Source organism: Pseudophryne corroboree, chromosome 1 (genome assembly GCF_028390025.1).
Source record: "Pseudophryne corroboree isolate aPseCor3 chromosome 1, aPseCor3.hap2, whole genome shotgun sequence".
NCBI classification, from domain to species: Eukaryota; Metazoa; Chordata; class Amphibia; order Anura; family Myobatrachidae; genus Pseudophryne; species Pseudophryne corroboree.
In genome coordinates this window covers 145636363-145653712 of record NC_086444.1, presented here as the reverse complement: position 1 = coordinate 145653712, position 17350 = coordinate 145636363, and the positions used below count along the sequence as shown (strand labels likewise).

Genomic DNA, 17350 nt, shown 5'->3' with positions numbered 1-17350 from the left:
GTCTGGTGTCTGCATTTATTTCAATGACATGATATTTACTGATAACTCACTTCAAATCTGTTATTATAATGGGTGCATATAGATCGTACGGAAGTAATTAATCTCTCCAGATTATAATAATCCAAAAGGGTTTTGCTCTATTAATTATCCCCAGCCGAATCCCATACGAAGCATACCACAATCCCCTAGTTGAGTACATTTTCATATGTATACTTGTTTACTATTCCTTTCTGTAATGGCAGCTCCCAATCAAATCCTCTGATTTAGGCCGGGTTCACACCAGGACGACATTGGTACGATACAGTATGTCGTTTCCTGGCAAATTGGAACGACATATCGTGATCAGGTAGTGTGAACCCGCAATCGCGCACTCCCAATATCTTCTGGTTGGTCGTGCTGCACGGTCAGTCAGAAGATATTGTCAATCATTCCATGCTGCTAAATTATTATTATTATTTATATGGCGCCACATGGGATCCGCAGCGCCCAATTACAGAGTTAACAAATAAGCAAAACATGAAGACAGTGACTTACAGTTCAATACAATATAGGACAAGTACAGGGTATATAAACATAGCTGTGTCGGTAAACAGCACTGAAATAAGTATCAGGGTGGCAGAAAACCGAGGGATTTGGTGCCATCAAAGGGAGTGTTAAAAAGAAGATAGGTTAAGTAAGAGACGTAAAAGCACATGAGGGAAGAGGACCTTGCTCGTGAGAGCTTACATTCTAAAGGGGAGGGGCACACAGACAGGGGTGACACAGATGGGGTAGAAAGTGAGCTTGGGCCACAGAGGGCTTAGGATGAGAGACGGCTGGGTTTTGTAAATGTAGGAAGAAGCTTCTGGCACCATGGGGGTTTTGCTAATTACTTGTTGGAAGAGCCTCTAGGTCTGAGTTTCTAGTAGCAGATGCATCTATGGTAATGGCAGGGGCCTGGGTTCACAAACCCACGCTACCACCAAGAATACTTACTGTACATTGTTGAGACACAAACAGGTCTCGTGTCCTCCACGTCGCCATCTTGCCAGTGACATCTTTGGAAGATGGCATTCTGCCAGAGTGGTTGCTTTCTAGTGCACATGCACCCACTTTCCAAACACTGGGAAGATGGAGCCGTCGAGGAGCAGGGACCCGCTTGCCGTCACAACAAGGTAAGATGCCGATGCATAGCCAATTGCCAAATACCTAGGCTATAACAGAGACGTAGCAGGAGCAGCAGGTAAGACGGTATTACGTGCTTCTCCTCTATATCCCCTCTATATCCCCAGGCAGCACTCCACTGTGTTGGCATCATAGTGGCATTTGAAAGGCTGGGATGAGTTGCATTCTGTCAGTAATAATTTTGTTTTTAAAATAATACAAAATTATCTATCAAGATCTAAGTTTGTGGACATTTTCATACATAACAATGTATCTTGTGATCTTTAATGCCATAAACACGATTGGCCGGATGTAATGACGTCCGAGTTGGTTGGAGGTGCGGGTTCCCGGCCGGGCTGGGATGTTTTTCTAAAGAGGCAATCATTTACAAGGCAAAACCATACCTTGTCAGTGATTGCTGCTTTAGTTAAACGTCCGTGTTCGACCGGGTACCTGCACCTCCAGGCAACTCTGACGGCATTACATACGGTCCCATGTGTTTCTTCATACATGTTACCCAACACATAGCTCCCCCCACCATCTAAGGGAGACAAGACTGTGGTGCACCATGCTGAAGGAGTAGGGCGAACTTACAGAACAATGGGGTAGATGTATTAACCTGGAGAAGGCATAAGGAAGTGATAAACCAGTGATAAAGCAGTGTTAAGTTCAAGGTGATAATGCACAGCCAATCAGCTCCTAACTGTTAATTTACATATGGGAGCCGATTGGCTGGTGTGTTTATCACCTTGCATTTATCACTGGTTTATCACTTCCTTATGCCTTCTCCAGGTTAATACATCTGCCCCAATGTATGAATGTAGAATTACTTTTCATGGGTCCTTTAGTTTCCCATAAGGGTGTGGTATATCTTGTTGACTTTCGCACTGTCAATGTGGTTATGTCGATGTGTTCATGATGTTTGCATTTATCATGTCAACACTGATGTAATGTCGACATTTAATTGTTGACACTATGCTTTTAGACTGGTTCTATCAGACTGACTATCCTTATGGCAATGGTGACATTCTGTCCTTGTCTACATTTTGCAGGTGTCTGCTTTAATCATGATAATATTTTAACCATGTTGACATCAATGTCAACCTTCTGTCGACATTGTGAATGGCAACATTGTGACTGTATACTCCCCATAGAGATGCACGGGAAAATTGTATATGCTGGGCTGCGGTAATGTATGGGAAGCAACCGGACATCATACAGAATTTAATTGGTCCCTTGGAGGTCTCTTCCACTGGTACAGACTAGTAATTTGCCAGTCAGTTTCAGTCCTAGAATTGTCGAGTATCTTGTGAAACATATCTGAGACTTAGTACACGGTACAGGTTATAAATGCACAAAATGCAGGGATGGGTTTATTTTAATTTTATAGGATTGGCTCTCCATAAAAGAACAATGTGATGTACTTTAGTGAGACAGCTGTAAAAAACCAAACACAAAGCAGAGGGAAGCCTGTGAATCTCTATAGACTGTTTCTGGCGCTTATGATGCATTGTACAATTAAGGGTGCTAAAATCTTAGCTATGGTCCATTTGCTTTCCTTCTCACCTCATTACTCTTTGTCCACAATCTGTGTATTCTGAAAGGACTTGGAAAAATCCGAACAGTAGCATGTCTGAATTTATATGTATACTTCACTCTACTTTAACGTTATAAATTAAGTTGTTCGCCAATTTCTACTTTTAATTGAGAATAAACCTTTTTCCCTCCTTTGTTAGTTTCAGACCTATATAATACGTGAAATGAATTACCAACAGGATTTACACTACCTCACGTTTATCCATAATTACATCCTTATAGTGTTTCTAAATGCAACAGAGAAAAAAAAAAGAACGTTATCTTGTGAAATTTGCAGGAAATGCATGTTTATTCGCTTTAATCTGCTCAGCTCATGTATAACCTTCTATTGCCCCAGTGTATACTTGCTGTAATTAAGCAACCGTGGCTCATCCATCACTTGTCAGGCAAAGCTAGACGACGCGCCACATTTATATATGCACAGCGCACAGGAAGGATGCTCAAATAACATTTCTCAAATGGAAAGCTGAAATATATAGCTTTGCTTTCTACTGTAATAGAAATCGTGCCGTTAAGGAAAAAAGGACACACCTCCCCAAAAGTTGAAATAAGTAATTTAGGAGATAAAGAATGGAAGAAATGTTTTGGCATACAGATTGCAACAGAACAAAATACCCTTTTGGGTATATTTATCTAGCATATTTATTCCGTGGTTTTTGACCTAGTACGTGCCTTATTTGTTTTCGTCGATCTTATCTGGCTTACATTTTATTCCTTTTTTTTTTTTTTTTATACTTTTTCAATCTACAGAACCTTTCCACTCATACTGCATTCTAAATTTAAAGACATTCATGTTTGTTTTTTAATGTCAAAGCAAATACGAACTTGTCTATTTAAATATAATAAATTATGATTTATTTTTTTTCTTATTTCTTTGACCCTTTTGATTTCAGGTCTGTGGCACACCTGAATATATAGCCCCAGAAGTGATACTGAGACAAGGCTATGGGAAGCCTGTTGATTGGTGGGCCATGGGAATTATCCTGTATGAATTTCTGGTTGGCTGCGTTCCCTTCTTTGGTGATACTCCAGAAGACTTGTTTGGTCAGGTTATCAGTGGTAAGTAGAAGAATAATGAAGTCGATAATAAGGTATTATTATTTTATGATTGCATATTAATTAATATAGAGTTCTTGCAGTGCTTCTGCCAAGTGAATAGCCTGGGGACCACTAGAAGGTGGAGGAGTGGCGTTCCCACAATCTTATTTAACAGTATAATGACTAGGCATAAAGCAACCAATATGCAGATACTCTTAATATTCCCTAACTGCCTTGTGTGACCATTACATTATCTGCTACATAGTTATCAAGGTTAATGACTCGATAAAGGTCCATGCTAGAACTGCATTGGCATATTATTCTGTATTAGTGAGTAAAATGTATTTTTGTTACAGTACAAGTCACCTACAGTGCAGGGTAGTCATTGTGTGGATTTAAGCGATATGCAGCCTATAAATTCACTAGGACGATGGCTTTCTTCTATTCACTAAGAAATCCGTGTAAGCTACAGTAATGCGGGTCTCGATGGGAGGTCACACGGATTTTACTTTGCAGCTCCAGGCTACAGTAGGTAAAACGTAGGGAAAAATCTTTGTTTTAATGGTAAAATTGCAGTATCCCTCCCAATGAATAATAATATATTTACAGATTTTTATATTGGTCAATAAAGAGTGTACATGTAGTTCCTCTAAAAAGCAGAACAATTAAATAAATGATGGGACTTGTACAGTATGAGGAGGTTTTGTATAGGTGGGAAAAGTGTTTTTCAACTTGCAGATGAGTGAAGGTTTTTTTTCACAACTGTTTACAAATTTGTGTGTGTATATAATATACATACACACACTTCCAATCGCTATATTTTAGTGTACCCTAAAGATACTTTAAACACTTGTCTTTGCTGAAATACACTTGCTGGTTATCATTTTTCCATCATTTTTAAAAGTGTCAAAATCCAACCATTTGGTAGCACGTGACTGATGGCCACTAAAGGCCTCCTACACTGTGCTGCTATGTTATTTGCCACTTTCCTATGGGTCAGTATGATTCCCCACTCCTCACAGGTTGCATACAGCAGAATTAACTCGCCACATCCACGGCTTGCCAACGCTAACTGTTTTGCGGGTATCTGTAGCATGCTGCATGAAGCTATCCTGACAAGTGCACATAATGTCAACCCGCGAGCACAGGGTGTAGAACCTATGGCTCATTGAATCTCCCCGCCCCGTGTTGGTGACTGGTAGAGTTATGCTGAGTAGCATTACATTGTGTGCTCTTTGCCACTATAGGGGTATATTCAATTGCGGTCGAATTCCGGCTGGAATTCGACCGTTTTTGGATTCGACACAATTCGACAGGCGAAACCCTCCCGCCGGGACCCGAATTAGACATATTCAATAAATAACGGATTCGACAGCCCCGCTGTCGAAAAACGGACCAATTGACGAATAGTGGGCGGCCTGGATTCGACTTCATGGACGGCACAAAAGTGTTCAATAAATCCTGAAAAAAAATGCGTGGGATCCCCCCTCCTAAGCATAACCAGCCTCGGGCTCTTTGAGCCGGTCCTGGTTGTAAAAATACGGGGGGGAAAATGACAGGGGTTCCCTTGTATTTTAACAACCAGCACTGGGCTCTGCGCCTGGTTCTGGTGCCAAAAATACGGGGGACAAAAGACGTAGGGGTCCCCCGTATTTTTAACACCAGCACTGGGCTCCACTAGCCAGAGAGGTAATGCCACAGCCGGGGGACACTTTTATATTGGTCCCTGCGGCCGTGGCATTAAATCCCCAACTAGTCACCCCTGGCCGGGGTACCCGGGAGGAGTGGGGACCCCTTAAATCAAGGGGTCCCCCCCCTCCAGCCACCCAAGGGCCCGATGCTGTCCCCCCCCATCCAAGGGCGGCGGATGGGGGGCTGATAGCCTTTTGTGACAAAAAAAATATTGTTTTTTGTAGCAGAACTACAAGTCCCAGCAAGCCTTCCCCGCAAGCTGGTACTTGGAGAACCACAAGTACCAGCATGCGGGGGGAAACGGGCCCGCTGGTACCTGTAGTTCTACTACAAAAAAATACACAAATAAAAACAATACACACACACCGTGATAGTACAACTTTATTACATACATGCACACCAACATACATACATACTTACCTATGTTGACACGAAGAGTCGGTCCCCTTCTCCACGTAGAATCCACGGGGTACCTGTAAATAAAATTATACTCACAACAATCCAGTGTAGATCAGTCCTCTTCTGTTTGTAATCCACGTACTTGGCAAAATAAAAAAACAAAAAACACGATCCACGCACTGAATGGGGTCCCATGTTTACACATGGGACCCCTTACCCGACTGGCGGGACCCCCCATGACTGCTGTCAAAGAGGGTCCCTTCAGCCAATCAGGGAGCGCCACGTCATGGCACTCGAGATACAATGTAGCGCATAGGCGCTCCATTATATCCAATGGTGGGAACTTTGCGGTCAGCGGTAGACCGCAAGGTTATGTGGGGTCACTCTTGTGGTCTACCGCTGACCGCAAAGTTCCCACCATTGGATATAATGGAGCGCCTATGCGCTACATTGTATCTCGAGTGCGCCGCCTGACTGACAGCTCAGACGCGCACAGCCAATCTCTCTGGCTAGTGGAGCCCGGTGCTGGTGTTAAAAATACGGGGGACCCCTACGTCTTTTGTCCCCCATATTTTTGGCACCAGGCGCAGAGCCCGGTGCTGGTTATTAAAATACGGGGGAACCCCTGTCATTCCCCCCCCCCCCCCGTATTTTTACAACCAGGACCGGCTCAAAGAGCCCGAGGCTGGTTATGCTTAGGAGGGGGGACCCCACACAATTTTTTTCAGGATTTTTATCCATTTCACACCCCTTCCAACTGAAAAACATGCACTGAGCTCTCCATATTATTGTAGTTAGTAAAAAAAAAAATATTCTTTTAAAAAATCGATGAAATAATACTTGTGGCTCCTAAATAGACAAACCAAGTAGATAATCCCTTCAAATATAAATAGATATGCTATTAGCAATCAAAAAAGCACCAAAAAATACATGTTTTTAAAAAAAATTATTAGATCACGACAGAAAAATGAGGCGGAATGAAATTGACGAAATGACTGTCGAAAAGCACTGTTGTCGAATCGACAGTCTACAATTGAATATACTTTTGTCGAAAAGCCGCATTTTAACATTGCAGACATGTCGAATTGAAAAAATGTCGAATTGCAAAAAGTCGAAAATGAAACGGCAGGTTTTTTGTCGAAAAGTACTGTATTGAATTGTCGAATCAAATTCGACAGGTTTTTTGTGTCGAAAATTACCTGTTTTTCGACATTTTCGTCAATTCGACCGCAATTGAATATACCCCTTAAAGAGCAAGTAAAATGACTATTTAACAATAATACATCGCAAAGGCTGTGTACTATGGGGGTTATTCAGGTTGCTTAGCAAACCAAGAAAGTTAGCAACTGGACAAAACCATGTTGCACTGCAGGTGGGTCAGATGTAACGTGCAGAGAGATTTAGTTTAGGGTGGGTTATATTGTTTTTTTGCAGGGTAAAAGCTGGCTGCTTTATTTTTTACACTGCAATTTAAATTTAAGTTTGAACACACCCCACCCAAATCTAACTCTCTCTGCACATGTTACATCTGCCCCACCTGCAGTTCAACATGGTTTTGCCAAGTTGCTAACTTTTTTGGTTTGCTAACCAACCTGAATATGGCTCTATATACTTGACTACTTGTTGGACCTCCCACTGCTGAAGTTTCTGTGGTCTGTTCAATACATGTCGGATCCTCTTCGACGGAGAGGATCCGACAGTGCAGTATTCAATTAGCAGGCATTTCCGACAGGTTTTGCCCGTTTTCGGCAATGCTGATCCGACTTTTTTTGAAGTCGGATCAGCATTGTTGAAAACAGGCCAAAAAACTGTCGGAATTGGCTGCTAATTCGTCAAAATACGTGGATCCGTGGCTAATCCGCCGATCCACATGTTTTACAACAAGTCGGAATTGCCGACAAGTCGGAAAAACGACAGCTCCATTGAATAGGTCAAATCCTGATTCGACCAAAAAAAGTTTGAAACTGCCGTCTTTCCGACTTGACGGCAATTCCGACTTCAATTGAATAGACCCCCCTCTAGGTAAGGTCCAAAGGGCCCGTGCAGGGGATTGTAATGAGGTGGATCACGTCGTCATACATCAGTGTGCGTGGCCAAGGTGATGCAACCATGATGATACTAGTCAAAGAAGGAAGTGGGATCTGGGTGGTTGGTCTACTCTCCTAGGAGGCCAGGTGGGCTCCCCGAAAATTGTAAGTTTCCTGGACATACTGTAGTAGGCAGGTGTGGAGTATTATTGAGACAACCTTTATACATTAAATAAATGAAGTATTTTATACTATAGCATACTATAAGAATGTGTCGTTTTGGTTCATTTCTGTGCTGCTCTGTTCATGGAGCTGTCAGTTATGGCCAATGCTTCTGTTTCATGGACTCATATAAAATAATTCAGTACTTTCTCTGCATCTAATTGTATAATTCAATGTGTTGTTGCAAAGCTTCAAGAAGTTGATTATTTGCAAATGGCAAAACAGGGCGAACGGCATTTAGGGATATGTAGCCGCTTGGCTCTCCACTGGATTACAGTCACCGCTGTCTTTGCAAATAAAACAAATAGCCAAATAAACATTAATGTGACTAACTGGGGGCACTCATAGTAAATAATGCAAAGCAGAAAGCAAACAAAGAGAATTCACAGATTGTTAATGAGTTCACTGAGGGTTATTATAAGGTAATGTTATTTATATAACAGCTGTTCTTCTTTCATTTAAAATTCAATAACCTTTCTGGTGTGAACCTGCAGGCTGACCCCAAGTACCATTACGCAGCTTGTGGCAAAACTAAATGATAATTAAACAAAATCCCTTATTTCCCTGCCTGCTGTTTCCACAAATTTCCCAGATGCATTAAAAAGCGATGTTTATGGCAGCCCATCTATGATCATAATGGTATTTATTCTGCAATATGTACGGTACAGAGCCGGTGTAGATTCCCAGATCGTTATATACAATACACTAATACATTAGTTTAGCAAAAGATTTTATATAAGCATGTACTGTATATACAGTTTGTGCGTATGTTTATTATCTGATTGTGTGTGTATATATATATATATATATATATATATATACTGTATATATGTATGCATACTCACGTACACACACTGTGCACTAGCTAATGGACTCTAAACAATATTTACATAATGCATTTGGAACATAGTATAACTCATGCATGTAAATTATATGTTTATTGGGGTTGTACTTTGACGTGCCAATAGCTTAGGGAATTAACCAGTTTTAATTAAGGCAAGCAGCAAAGCACTGTCCTGGCTCAAAATGCCTTGCAGCAGAGATACATATTCATATCTTATACTTTCAATCCAATTTAACCTATTTTCCAAATGGCAGCCAAGTTGGCGTACAAGACGTTTTGTTTTTAAAGTTATTTTGCCTTCTCAAACAGTGAACCTCCACCCCAAATGGGCCCTGAAGTTATGCCAAGCTGCCGCAGTATTAAAATGCATTGAAACATTTTTGAACATTTGTCAATTGTATTCTCATTATTTCTCTAACGTCCTAAGTGGATGCTGGGACTCCGTAAGGACCATGGGGAATAGCGGCTCCGCAGGAGACAGGGCACAAAATAAAAGCTTGAGATATCAGGTGGTGTGCACTGGCTCCTCCCCCTATGACCCTCCTCCAAGCCAGTTAGATTTTTGTGCCCGGCCGAGAAGGGTGCAAACTAGGTAGCTCTCCAGAGCTGCTTAGAATAAAAGTTTAGTTAGGTTTTTTTATTTTCAGTGAGTCCTGCTGGCAACAGGCTCACTGCATCGTGGGACTAAGGGGAGAAGAAGCGAACTCACCTGAGTGCAGAGTGGATTGGGCTTCTTAGGCTACTGGACGTTAGCTCCAGAGGGACGATCACAGGTTCAGCCTGGATGGGTCACCGGAGCCGCGCCGCCGTCCCCCTTACAGAGCCAGAAGAGACGAAGGTCCGGTGAAAGCGGCGGCAGAAGACATCCTGTCTTCAAGACTAAGGTAGCGCACAGCACCGCAGCTGTGCGCCATTGCTCTCAGCACACTTCACACTCCGGTCACTGAGGGTGCAGGGCGCTGGGGGGGAGCGCCCTGAGACGCAATATAACACACATATACCTTAGCTGGCAAAAGGAATACATCACATATAGCTCCAGGGCTATATGGATGTATTTTTTCCCCTGCCATTTTACACAAAAAAGCGGGAGTTAAGGACGTCGTGAAGGGGCGGGGCCTATCTCCTCAGCACACTGGCGCCATTATTCCCTCACAGCTCCGCTGGAAGGACGGCTCCCTGATTCTCCCCTGCAGTACTGCATCTGATTCAGGGTAAAAAAGAGAAGGGGGGGCATTTTGGCAGCAAATAACTAGATTAACAGCAGCTATAAGGGATTAACACTTATATAAGGTTATCCCTGTATATATATAGCGCTGGGTGTGTGCTGGCAGACTCTCCCTCTGTCTCTCCAAAGGGCTAAGTAGGGTCCTGTCCTCTATCAGAGCATTCCCGGTGTGTGTGCTGTGTGTCGGTACGCGTGTGTCGACATGTATGAGGAGGAAAATGAGGTGGAGGCGGAGCAGTTGCCTGTGTTAGTGATGTCACCCCCTAGGGAGTCGACACCTGACTGGATGATTGTGTTTAAGCAATTAAGTGATAATGTCAGCAATTTACAAAAAACTGTTGACGACATGAGAAAGCCGGCAAATCAATTAGTGCCTGTTCAGGCGTCTCAGACACCCTCAGGGGCCCTAAAACGGCCGCTACCTCAGTGGGTCGACACGGATCCAGATACAGATACTGAATCTAGTGTCGACGGTGACGAGACAAACGTAATGTCCAGTAGGGCCACACGTTACATGATCACGGCAATGAAAGAGGCATTGAACCTTTCTGACACTACAAATACCTCAAAGGCGGGTATTATGTGGGGTGTGAAAAAACTGCCAATAGTTTTTCCTGAGTCTGAGGAAATAAATGAGGTGTGTGATAAAGCGTGGGTTTCCCCCGCTAAAAAACAGCTAATTTCTAATAAGTTATTAGCACTATACCCTTTCCCGCCAGAGGTTAGGGCACGGTGGGAAACACCCCCTAGGGTAGATAAGGCGCTCACACGTTTATCTAAACAAGTAGCGTTACCGTCCCCTGATACGGCCACCCTCAAAGAACCAGCTGATAGGAGGCTGGAAAATATCCTGAAAAGTATATACACACATACTGGTGTTATACTGCGACCAGCAATCGCATCAGCCTGGATGTGCAGTGCTGGAGTCGCATGGGCGGATTCCCTGACTGAGAATATTGATACCCTGGATAGGGACAATATTCTGTTAACTATAGAACATTTAAAGGATGCATTGCTATATATGCGAGATGCGCAGAGGGATATTTGTACCCTGGCATCAAGAGTAAGCGCAATGTCCATCTCTGCCAGAAGAGCATTATGGACCAAACAGTGGTCAGGGGACGCAGATTCCAAACGGCACATGGAAGTATTGCCGTATAAGGGGGAGGAGTTATTTGGGGCTGGTCTAACAGACCTGGTGGCCACGGCAACGGCTGGAAAATCCACCTTTTTACCCCAGGTTACTTCACATCAACAGAAAAAGACACAGTCTTTTCAAACTCAGTCCTTTCGTTCCCATAAGTACAAGCGAGCAAAAGGTCACTCTTTTCTGCCCAAGGGCAGAGGAAGAGGAAAAAGGCAGCACCATGCAGCTGCTTCCCAGGAGCAGAAGCCCTCCCCTGCTTCTGCCAAGTCTTCAGCATGACGCTGGGGCTTTACAAGCAGACTCAGACACGGTGGGGGCCCGTCTCAAGAATTTCAACGCGCAGTGGGCTCACTCGCAAGTGGATCCCTGGATTCTACAGGTAGTATCACAGGGGTACAAACTGGAATTCGAGGCGTTTCCTCCTCATCGGTTCCTGAAGTCTGCTTTACCAAAGTCTCCCTCCGACAGGGAGGCAGTTCTGGAAGCCATTCACAAGCTGTACTCCCAGCAGGTGATAATCAAGGTACCCCTCTTACAACAGGGGAAGGGGTATTATTCCACACTATTTGTGGTACCGAAGCCGGACGGCTCGGTGAGACCAATATTAAATCTAAAATCTTTGAACACTTACATAAAAAGGTTCAAATTCAAGATGGAGTCACTCAGAGCGGTGATAGCGAACCTGGAAGAGGGGGACTATATGGTGTCGCTGGACATCAAGGATGCTTATCTCCACGTCCCAATATATCCTTCTCACCAAGGGTACCTCAGGTTTGTAGTACAAAACTGTCATTATCAGTTTCAGACGCTGCCGTTTGGATTGTCCACGGCGCCTCGGGTCTTTACCAAGGTAATGGCCGAAATGATGATTCTTCTACGAAGAAAAGGCATCTTAATTATCCCTTACTTGGACGATCTCCTGATAAGGGCAAGAACCAAGGAACAGTTAGAAGTCGGAGTGGCACTATCTCAGGTAGTGCTAAGTCAGCACGGATGGATTCTAAATATTCCAAAATCGCAGCTGATTCCAACGACACGTCTACTGTTCTTAGGAATGATTCTGGACACAGTCCAGAAGAAGGTGTTTCTCCCGGAGGAGAAGGCCAGGGAGTTATCCGAGCTAGTCAGGAACCTCCTAAAACCAGGAGAGGTCTCAGTGCATCAGTGCACAAGGGTCCTGGGAAAAATGGTGGCTTCTTACGAAGCGATTCCATTCGGAAGATTCCATGCAAGAACTTTTCAGTGGGATCTACTGGGAAAATGGTCCGGATCGCATCTTCAGATGCATCAACGGATAACCCTGTCGCCAAGGACAAGGGTGTCTCTCCTGTGGTGGCTTCAGAGGGCTCATCTACTAGAGGGCCGCAGATTTGGCATTCAGGATTGGATCCTGGTAACCACGGATGCCAGCCTGAGAGGCTGGGGAGCAGTCACACAGGGAAGGAATTTCCAGGGCTTGTGGTCAAGCATGGAAACATCTCTTCATATAAACATTCTAGAACTAAGGGCCATTTACAATGCCTTAATTCAAAACTGGACAGATATTGCGCCAGGTCAAGGGACCCTCAGGCAATAGCAGTGGACGCTCTGGTAACGCCGTGGGTGTACCAGTCAGTGTATGTATTCCCTCCTCTGCCCCTCATACCGAAAGTATTGAGAATCATAAGAAGGAGAGGAGTAAGAACTATACTCGTGGTTCCGGATTGGCCAAGAAGGTCTTGGTACCCGGAACTTCAAGAGATGCTCACGGACGAACCGTGGCCTCTACCTCTAAGACAGGACCTGCTACTGCAGGGGCCTTGTCTGTTCCAAGACTTACCGCGGCTGCGTTTGACGGCATGGCGGTTGAACGCCGGATCCTGAAGGACAAGGGCATTCCAGAAGAAGTCATCCCTACTCTGGTAAAAGCCAGAAAGGAAGTAACCGCAAAACATTATCACCGCATTTGGCGTAAATATTTTGCGTGGTGTGAGGCCAAGAAGGCCCCTACACAGGAATTTCAACTGGGTCGTTTCTTGCATTTCCTGCAAACAGGACTGTCTATGGGCCTAAAATTAGGGTCCATTAAGGTTCAAATTTCGGCCCTGTCGATATTCTTCCAGAAAGAACTGGCTTCAGTACCTGAAGTTCAGACATTTGTGAAAGGGGTGCTGCACATACAGCCTCCTCTTGTGCCTCCAGTGGCACCTTGGGATCTCAATGTTGTGTTGAGATTTCTAAAATCACACTGGTTTGAACCATTGTCTACGGTAGATTTAAAATATCTCACGTGGAAGGTGTCGATGCTGTTGGCCTTGGCTTCAGCTAGGCGTGTGTCAGAATTGGCGGCTTTATCATGTAAAAGCCCTTACCTAAATTTTCATTCTGACAGGGCGGAATTGAGGACTCGTCCTCAATTTCTACCTAAGGTGGTTTCTGCATTTCACATGAACCAACCTATTGTGGTACCTGCGGCTACTAGGGACTTAGAGGACTCTAAGTTGCTGGACGTTGTCAGGGCCTTGAAAATATATGTTTCCAGGACGGCTGGAGTCAGGAAAACTGACTCGCTGTTTATCCTGTATGCACCCAACAAGCTGGGTGCTCCTGCTTCAAAGCAGACGATTGCTCGTTGGATTTGTAGTACAATTCAGCTTGCACATTCCGTGGCAGGATTGCCACAGCCAAAATCAGTAAAAGCCCATTCCACAAGGAAAGTGGGCTCATCTTGGGCGGCTGCCCGAGGGGTCTCGGCTTTACAACTTTGCCGAGCAGCTACTTGGTCAGGGGCAAACACGTTTGCTAAATTCTACAAATTTGATACCCTGGCTGTGGAGGACCTGGAGTTCTCTCATTCGGTGCTGCAGAGTCATCCGCACTCTCCCGCCCGTTTGGGAGCTTTGGTATAATCCCCATGGTCCTTACGGAGTCCCAGCATCCACTTAGGACGTTAGAGAAAATAAGATTTTACTTACCGATAAATCTATTTCTCGTAGTCCGTAGTGGATGCTGGGCGCCCATCCCTAGTGCGGATTGTCTGCAATACTTGTATATAGTTATTGTTACAAAAAAATTCGGGTTATTATTGTTGAGCCATCTTTTCAGAGGCTCCTTTAAATTTATCATACTGTTAACTGGGTTCAGATCACGAGTTGTACGGTGTGATTGGTGTGGCTGGTATGAGTCTTACCCGGGATTCAATATCCTTCCTTATTATGTACGCTCGTCCGGGCACAGTATCCTAACTGGCTTGGAGGAGGGTCATAGGGGGAGGAGCCAGTGCACACCACCTGATATCTCAAGCTTTTATTTTGTGCCCTGTCTCCTGCGGAGCCGCTATTCCCCATGGTCCTTACGGAGTCCCAGCATCCACTACGGACTACGAGAAATAGATTTATCGGTAAGTAAAATCTTATTTTTTGATAGGACAACATACAAAATATTTCAATAATTGTACACAGCAAAAGGCAGAAATAAACATGTTGCTGATGGGCACCCATCCCCGATGTTAGGAATATATCCATATATAAGCCACACTTCAGATATTATAAACATTGGTGATATTAGGGTGATGACTATGTTTATGATGTGATTACTTAGGTTTCCATTTGGGATTGTTCCTATGGTTGTTTTTGTTTACACGTGCAATGCGCCATAAGCTTATATTCTAAAATTGTAACATATTTAACATTTTAGAACATGACGCAGCCTATTTTTCATGTGTTACTGCGTGCTACCAGCGCAATGCAACAAATTAAAAACAGCTAAAAACACGTAAAAAGGAACTTGTTCGTTTTCATTGCATTTATCCATTTTCAAAATGTTGATGTCAGAATGTCAACATTGAAATTAGAGTTATGCTAAAATATCAGTGTCCATCCTCACTGGTGACATTCATGAAGTTGACACATTAAACAAGCAGACATTTTGTCGATGCTGTAAACATGATGACTTTCTGAGTGTTGATATTACATACCAGACCCATTAGAACAGCTTCTGCTTTTCTGGGAAGGCTTTTGGACCATGGCTGTAGGGATTCCCATTCACTCAGCCATAATAGTATTAGTAAGGATGTGCACAGATTTTGGGCGATAAGGCCTGGCTTATAGTCTGCGGTTAAATTAATAACAAGATGTTTGAGGCCATTGAGGTCCCGCCAATTAAATTCTTCTGCAGCATAGTCTGCAGATTAAATTTTGATGGCCCTCGCTCCCTTACACATGGACATTGTCATGATGAAAGAAAAGGACCATCACCAAACAGTCCAAGATGATTAGTCCAACAAACATTACAGTTGGCAGTACAGATCTGCACAGGAAGTGTGTCCTGGCATCTTGGGCAAACCTCGGATTTGTCCGTCAGGCTTCCAGATGGTGAAGCATGATTCATCACTTCAGATAATGGATTTCTACTGCTCCAAAGACCAGTGGCGTTATTCTTTACACCATTCCAGCCAACATTTGTTATAGTGCATGGTTTTCTAAGGCTTATGTGGGGCTGTGTGGACATGAAGACCCAATCCATGTATGTCCCAACAAACAGTTCTTGGACTGAGATCACATACAGATGCATTTTATTGATCTTTGGGGATGTGTTCAGCATCCTGGCGGTTGGGATGCAGACGGTCATGTGAACGATGCAAGAATCCCGACACAGCTCAGGAGAACGGTACCTGAACACAGTCAGCCAGTATCCCGATCAGGGCTAGGGAGGGGGGGGGGGATGGGGATGAGAGGTTTAGGCACTGGGGGTGTGGTTAGCCCTAGCTGCCACCACACAGGAAGTTATCCCAGCCACCTCCAGAGGATTAGAGTAGGGTAACAATACTTGCCCCTTCCGATGTCAGGATCTTCAGTGTCAGGATGCCTCTGTTGTTCATATGACCGCTGGCATCTCCGAACATTGGCGGTTTTACGTGCATCGGCGTTCGGCTGTCTTTTAATGTGTGCTTTTGTGTCCTATTCATGACTGAGCTGTTATTACTCCTAGATATTTCCATTTGACATTCGTCACACTTTTAGCTGACCAGGGCAGCTCTAGTAGGGCAGAAATTTGATGAACTGACTTGTTGGACAGGTGGCATATTCTGATAGTGCCAGGTTGATGTCACTGAGCTCTTCAGTACAACCAATCCTAGTGCTAATGTTTGACTATGGTGATTGCTTGGCAGTAATGAATGTCCTCCTGAAATAGCCAAACATGTTGAATAAAAGTGGGATGGGGTCCACATTATTATGGCCATTTAGTTTGTGTAGAGCCTGCAAGTTGGTTTACTTATCCTGCAAGTTTACTTGCTAAAAAAGGAATAAAGTGGATATTTTCTAAATTATTTCTACATTTTAACACAGATGATTAAACAAATCCATAAATCATAAAAAATGTAGGGATTGTAAGTTCTATTACTAGGACAGACAAGAAAGGAAAATTAAAATTGAATCTTTTTTTCTGAACTGTAGCTGTCGATTGTAGGAAATGAAAGACCACGTTTATTCTGCAACTAGACGTTGATTCAGTCGATATTTATAATTATATTTCCTGTAAATAAAAATAGGTATAGATTGTTTTATTTTATTACTATTACCATTGTGTTTTGTAAGCAACATTAGTCTAATACCCGCTACCCGCCACCCTCTCAAAACTGACATTATGTAAGGTTGAAGCAAAATGATCATAGTTAAAAAAGAAACAAAACCACTTAAACAAAAATCACCACAAAAAAAAACACTATGAAAAATGACAATTACAGAAACAAAACTGCATTAAAACAAGACCTTAAACTATGAAATAATTATTGTTTAAAAAATCATTACAGTAAAATTAAAGAAAAAATAAACACAGGTTAATAAAATAAATCCACACATGGAACAGCATAATATCCAAATTCTGGTAAATTTAGGGCCGGATTCAGTTAGCTGCAACTGCAAGTTTTGTGGGAATGTGACGCCAGAATCCTGACACCACTCGGATTTCTGGCGCCGGAACACCGAATGCCAACATCTTGAAAGAAATTATCAGGGCCACTGTTAGGAACAGGGGAG

At 43.4% G+C, this 17350-nt stretch overlaps 1 protein-coding gene across 9 annotated transcripts in view; it reads left to right on the top strand.

The window, feature by feature from the left end:
• The window catches only part of MAST4 (microtubule associated serine/threonine kinase family member 4), an 875018-nt gene that overhangs the window by 824266 nt on the left and 33402 nt on the right, over positions 1-17350 (top strand). For all 9 annotated transcript variants that reach the window (XM_063963429.1, XM_063963416.1, XM_063963420.1 and 6 more), the window contains one exon: positions 3633-3798. In XM_063963429.1, coding sequence (XP_063819499.1) covers positions 3633-3798 — 166 coding nt within the window. The remainder of the gene's footprint in view (positions 1-3632; positions 3799-17350) is intronic.